This window comes from Tupaia chinensis, unplaced genomic scaffold (assembly GCF_000334495.1).
Source record: "Tupaia chinensis unplaced genomic scaffold, TupChi_1.0 Scaffold138725_1, whole genome shotgun sequence".
Taxonomy (NCBI): domain Eukaryota; kingdom Metazoa; phylum Chordata; class Mammalia; order Scandentia; family Tupaiidae; genus Tupaia; species Tupaia belangeri.
In genome coordinates, this window is record NW_006198617.1 from 2,718,960 (window position 1) to 2,725,284 (window position 6,325).

The 6,325-nt window shown below is 59.9% G+C and overlaps 1 protein-coding gene across 1 annotated transcript in view; it reads right to left on the bottom strand.

The window, feature by feature from the left end:
• The window catches only part of EPN2 (epsin 2), a gene marked incomplete in the record, with an annotated part of 61,872 nt that extends 57,671 nt beyond the window's left edge, over positions 1-4,201 (bottom strand). The window contains 3 exon segments of the mRNA XM_027765569.1: positions 53-90; positions 2,025-2,796; positions 4,076-4,201. Of these exon segments, the coding sequence (XP_027621370.1) occupies positions 53-90; positions 2,025-2,619 (633 nt within the window).
• Between the last annotated feature and the right edge of the window lie 2,124 nt (positions 4,202-6,325).

Genomic DNA, 6,325 nt, shown 5'->3' on the forward strand with positions numbered 1-6,325 from the left:
AGGCGGGGCGCTGGCTCAGTGGCTGCAGCTCCTCACTCTGACCCAGCGGGGCCCCTGTGCGGTGCTGGGGGCACAGCGAGGCCTCGGGCGCTGTCGGGCAGGGACACACACACACACACACACAGAGAGAGACAGGCTGGTAGGGGGGGGGTGGGCCCGCCGGGGGGACCCGTTAGAGGGTGTGTGGCCCTGCAGGAGGCACGGCCGCTGTGCCTGGGAGCAACCTGCGGGCCACGCTCTGCCCCGGCCACACAGCAGGAGTGCGAGGTCCCAGGGACCCAGAGAACGTCAGAGCTGGGACCGGGCAGCATCCTTTCGCCTGGGAACGCAGCATCTGACCTGGCACTGGGGGCCCTGCTTAGTGTTAGGGTGAGGGGCCCAGTCAAACCTCCAGCTCTGCACAGCCCGCCGCACCCCTGCACATGCCGCAGCTGCTCATGGAGCGGCAAGCTGGTGCAGCTAAGCCTTCACGTCGTCTGCTTCTAACTACGACGGCTGTGGGAGGCACAGAAAGGGGGCACCCCCCGTGGCCGTGCGCCCCAACCACAGCCACACATCAGAAAGGAAGCCAGCAGCTGGGGCCACTGCAACCCAGGGGGAGCCTTGCTGGGGGATGGCAAGAGGGCCTTCGAGAGAAATAAAACTTTTTAAAAAGCTTTTTAAAGAGCAGTCTCCATTTTGGTGCAACCTAGCCCCCAGGGAGACTCCTGGAGATGCAGGTTCAATTATTTGCAAGCGTTTTTTTTTTGGAAGGTCGTAACCTTAGCTTGGGCAAAGTAGTTCAAACTGAGGGGGGCAATGACAATAACTAGGAACAGGACACTATGAGGCTGCTAACCTCGTCGGACAATAACTTAGAATTCCTAGAGGCAAGAGGTCCCACTTTCATATGCAAATCCCCCAGCGGACACCTTTCTCCAAATGCTGCTGGTGGCCTGCTACAAAGTCACACTGAAACCTGCAGAAGCAGTAAGTGTTAGGAAGTGGTCTGTCACAGAACCACGGGCTGTGCGAGGTTGACAGGGATTTGTCGCTGACAGCTGACCTCCTCTGAAAAGGGAAAAAGCTTCTGCCATGCTGACACACTCTAAAGAGAAAGGGGATGGGCATCTGCACTCTTGCTTTGCAACAGAAGACACAATCTCTACCTCTCTCACCCCACACCCCCAAAGGCCACCAGAGCCACCTGTCTCTCCGAGCATGGGCTCTACAACGTGGCCGGCACAACCCAGTGATACCAGAGTCACCCATTCCTAGACCCATTTTGGTGACAGTCAGGATGCTCACAGAGACAGCTTCTGCCAGGCCCTGAGCTCCACTCTGCCCCCTGAAATCTCTTCTGAATGTAAGACTAAGACTCCAAGTTACAGGCCAGGCCAGGCCAGATCTGGGCCGGCCCCGCCCGTGGCCCTGCCCGTGGCCCTGCCCACACAGCCCTCGGCTCTGTGGCTCTGTTTGCGGCTCTGGTTTGCGGGCTTGGAAAGGAAGCCCTGCTCACACTAAGCAACCCGGGAGGGCTTTTGCTTGCTTCCCTCTTTAAAGGAGACAGAGATACCGGATCTCCACCCTGGTGATCCTAAAGGCGGACAATGCACTGAGCCGTTAGAGACTGCAGCTCAGTCAGTAAAGGCACTGAACACGGATTAAAGAAACAGGGTTACTGAGGAAGACCGCTGGCTTTCTCCTGGCCACCAGAGTCGGCTCCCCACTGCGGGTGCTGCGGGCACTCCACTGCTGCAGGCACCATCCGCCGCTGTGCCCACCTTGCCCCAGGATGCAGGGAGCCCCGAGGGCTGGCCCTGCCCAGATGTTCAGAATGAGACCCACAGAGCGGCTACGGGACCCAAAGCCCCTTGGTAACCGTAACTCCATCCAGACTGGGGGAACCGCTGTCGGGGCGTTCAAAGCTGAGGACCCGCGGGTTCGCACGCTGCAGTGGCCACCCCTGCCCCCCAGCCCGAGGGTGCCCGCGCTGCCTACGGCTCAGTGCGCCGGCAAGGGGTGGGGACACGCGGGCTACTCACAGCCATGGTAGGAGGCCGGCGAGCCCCCCGCCTTGCCGTACTCCTGCTCGGAGTAGCTGGAGGACAGGTTGGGCTGCTTGGAGCCGCGGCCGAAGGTGATCTGGCTGCTGCCCACGCCGGTGGCCACCTGGGCCATGCGCTCTTTGGTTTTGAGAGCCTGGGCCCTCTCGGCCTTCAGCCGCTCCTCGTCCTTGAGCAGGGCCACCAGCTGCTTGGACTTCTCGCGCACGTTGACGCCCTGGTCCTTGCCGTCACGGTCGATGTACTGGAAGTCCTTCAGGGTCTGGACGGCGAAGATGTTCTCGCGGCACTGCTGGGCCACGCGCTCGGAGCCCGTCTTGATGAGGTAGTCCAGCAGCGTCAGCGCCTTGTACACGTGCCGCCAGTTCTTGCCGTGGTCGTTGAGCCGCTTCCACACCATGCTCATGATCTCCGAGAAGGCCACCACGTTGTAGGTCAGGTCGGCGATCTCCGTCATCAGCGAGCTGGACGGGCCCCACGGGTCGTTGGAGGTGGCTTCCCGCACTTTGATTTCGGCCTCCGAGTAATTGTTCACAATGTTTTTCATCTGCCGTCGGATGGACGAGGTCGTCATCTTTCTTCTCTTTGTGACGAACGGAAAGCCCTTCCAAGAAAGCAACGTTCCTGTCCTCAGTGAGTCCGCGCCCTGCGCCCTACGCAGGCTGGGTTTCCGAGCTCGGTCTGGAGCGAGGTCCCTGAGCAGTCATTTCCTCCTCTGGAGCCTCACAGCTGAGAGGCTGGGAGCCATGACCTGGAGTGGGGAAAACGCATGGGGTGTGTGGCAGCTCCCGCGGGAGGAGGCCGGGCCGCGCCTGGGGCGCAGGTGTGGGCAGGCCGGCTGTGAGGGACTGCGGGCCCACCGCCCCTCCCTCCCCCTCAGAACTAAGATAAGGCCCACAGGACCAGAGCATGAACTCAAGATTGGGCCCCAGGCGACAAGCGGTCTAGCAACGCCACACTATTTCTTTTTTTTTTTCTTTTTTTTTTTTTTTTGGAGAGGTTTTCGCTATAGGGCGCGTGCACTCGCCAGACAGAGAGAGACAGAGAGACAGAAAGCGAGAAATCACCCCCCAGGGGGGATGGCCACGCCGCAGTCCCTTCTCCTCCATTCTCCTCTCGGGATCTTGGGCACGTGCACACACGTACCCAGTGTGAGTTTAAGCCACCGGGTCCAAGACTTGAACTCCAGTCACTACATGGGAGTCCAGAGACACAGCCATTACGCTAACTGCTGGTCCCAACGCCACACTATTTCTGAAACGCTGCCACAGAATGGTGGGGCTTCAGAAAGTTCACGGAAAATGGAATGAAAGTACAAGTTCACTTTGGGGCAGAAAAATCTGCGTGCCACATGAAACCACGCGGGGCTTTGTCCGTGAACTGACGCACATCTGTGCACTTCGCAGAGGATTCCGCACTTTCACCGCCTGGCCGATGCCAGCTGTGCAAGAATCAGAGTGTGGGGACAAGTCAGTCCTGTGGGGGCGGGGCCAGCAGGAGGTGTGGTGTGAGGCGCGGGACTCCCACACGGCCGACTGCGGTTGGAGTCCCAGACCCGGCGGTTCACTTTCTCGCGTCCCCTCTCCCTCTGTCTCTTTCTGATCAAGTTTAAATAAGTAAATACAATAAAGTTCAATAAAATAATTCTAAAAAAAAATTGTCATTTTGATGATTCAAGAAAATAAAAGATTTCTTCCCCAATACAAGTGGGGTAAGGAAGCCTTCTGGTCAGTCCTCCATAGCCCACCATGCCTGGCAGATTCAGAACTGATGAACTTGTAGCTGTGGCCCACCGAGCTTCTGGCGGTGCCGAGAGCCCGTCCTCCTGAGCCCACTGCTCAGAACTGCGACGGCAGCCCTCTGCCTGGCTCCCACGCGCCCCAGCACCTGGCCCACGCCGACGCCACCTCACACTGAGCCGGGACCAGCCCACCCACGTCTCCCAGGGGACACTGCGGCCCGGGGATGCCCCTGAACCGGCTCCACACGCACTGGGGCGCCCTCTCCTCCTCGAGGCACGCAGGGCTTACCGGGCTAGAGTGAAGGCTGCATCTCCGACACGGGGCTCTGCTCCATGCGCCTGGTGTCCGCCATCTGTCCTGGTCCCCAGAGAGCAGTCGGTCCCCAGCGCTGAGCCTGACACAGAAGCACACACTGTTGAGGAGGTGGAGCTGCTGAGAGGGCCACAGCCGAGCAGGACAGAGGCTCCTCACCCATGCGACGAGGACCCGCAGCCCGGAAGACACAGCGACTGCCGCAGAGGACGTGGCGCGGCCTGGCTGGAGAAACGACTGGCCCCACCGGCCGCCAGTGCTGTCTGTCCGGCCACTCTGATCCCTCAGGGCAGGCGCTGACTCACTTCACTCAGGAAACCCTGCGGGTGAGGACTTCTTCCCAGGGTACAGGCATCTGCGGCCTGGAGTCACCCTGTCAGCTGACGAAGGTCACTGGCTAGGACCTGCCTCCAGCCCTGGCCCAGACCCTCCTCCCTGCAGCCAGGTCAGGCCACGTCCTCCCTCCTCCCATGCTGGCCCTGACTCCAGCCGGCCACTGCAGCTTCTCACGGAAACGCCCGACGGCCCCCACCTTCCTCACAGAGCCTCAGACGGACGAAGGGCGCACCCACAAATAAACAAGTAGGGGCCAGCAGGTGGCATGGTGGTTAAGCTCTGGACTCCCACATGGCTGACCAGGGTTTGGGTCCCAGACCCGATGACTTGAAACTCAGGCCGGGCGTGTATGTGTGCGTGCTCAAAATCCCGAGAGGAGAATGGAGGAGAAAGGACTTTGGCACGGCCATTCCCCTGGGGGCTGATTTCTCGCTTTCTGTCCGTGTCCTCCCCCACCCCATCTCTCCAGTGAATGCGTGCGCCCTATGGCAAAAATCTCTCTCAAAATAAACAAACAAGTGAACAAGGGGCCAGACAGCATGCAGTAAGTAGAGGACCTGGGGGCTGACCCACACGGGGAGGTGCTGGCTCACATCTGAGCACACCGGGCACACCAGGGCTGGCTGAGGCGGGGCGTGGGCTGCAGCATCAAGACCCGCTCGGGGATGCTGCCTCCCACCACCACCTCCAAAATAAACATGCTTAAAAAATAATCAGGACAGAGGAAGGGCTACAGCGAACGCAGAGACCACTCATCACAACCAGCCACACGAGCAGGAACGGGGCAGCTGTAAGACTTCTCCCTGGTGATCACCCAGCATCTGCCCTGGCCGGCGAGGCCTCCCCACGCTCAAACAGGCCAACGGCTCCTTCCCCATCGGAAGCCACAGGCCGGCTTTAGCGAAGGCAGGCAGGTCGCGTCTCCCAGGCTGGTCGGCTCTGGTAAGCCCCCTACGCCTGTCCAAGGCCAAGGATAAACACTTTCTCACGGTGACCTGTACACCTGCTAGTTAGGGTTCCCGCTCACGATGGGGCATTGAGTGCTGGCAGAAGAGGAGGACACCGGTTTTTATGAGTTATTTCCCAGCTGAAGGAGCACAGATGTGTCACTATCATTGGTGCCGTCGTCTGCCCGACTAACGCCAGCGCCCACGGCGCTCCCATCTGGCACACCCTGCGATGACCTCCCGGGCAGAGCACAGAGCAGTGGCCTTAGCTGAAGGGCCTCCCGAGAAAAACCCACTCTCCTTGCCCAAAGGGGGGCCAGCGCCCCCTTGGTAGCCGTGGAGGCTGGAAGGCCTGGGAGGGCTCCTGCAGAGCCTGAGGCCTTGGGCGGCAAGAAGAGGCAGCAATGCCTGTGGGCAGGGGCAGGGGCGCCTCCGCCTCCCCAACACAGGCTGGGAGAGGAAGCCCGAACTGCTGAGAACCCGGGGCTTTCTGTCTGTCGGTCTGAGGATGAAATTCTGAGAGTCAGGCCTGCAGACAGGAGCACCCTGCCCCGGCAGCCCTCCTATCTCGGGGCCTAGAGCACAGACATTCTTTCCCTGGTTGACTTCTTTCCCCGAGCGAGACTGGCGATTCTCTTAGCCAATTACTAAGCTAAGACCTGTAAACTCACCTACAACTTAGCCTCTGCTTCCAGACGCCCCCCCTTTCGGGGCCGGCCAATGTAAAGGCTGCTCAGGCCGGTGGACAGCTCCCCTGCCCTCGGCACTGTCCGGAGGAACCACCGTCTCTCAGGACCTGGGGACATACACCTGTCTTTCTCCGGCCGATCACTCATATACGTGCCTAGAACTGAGTACCATGAATTATTATGTCTACAGAGTTGGTTCATTCTGTCAACAGGTCTCTTAGCTTTGAGGATAGAGTTCCATATTTGTTATAGTC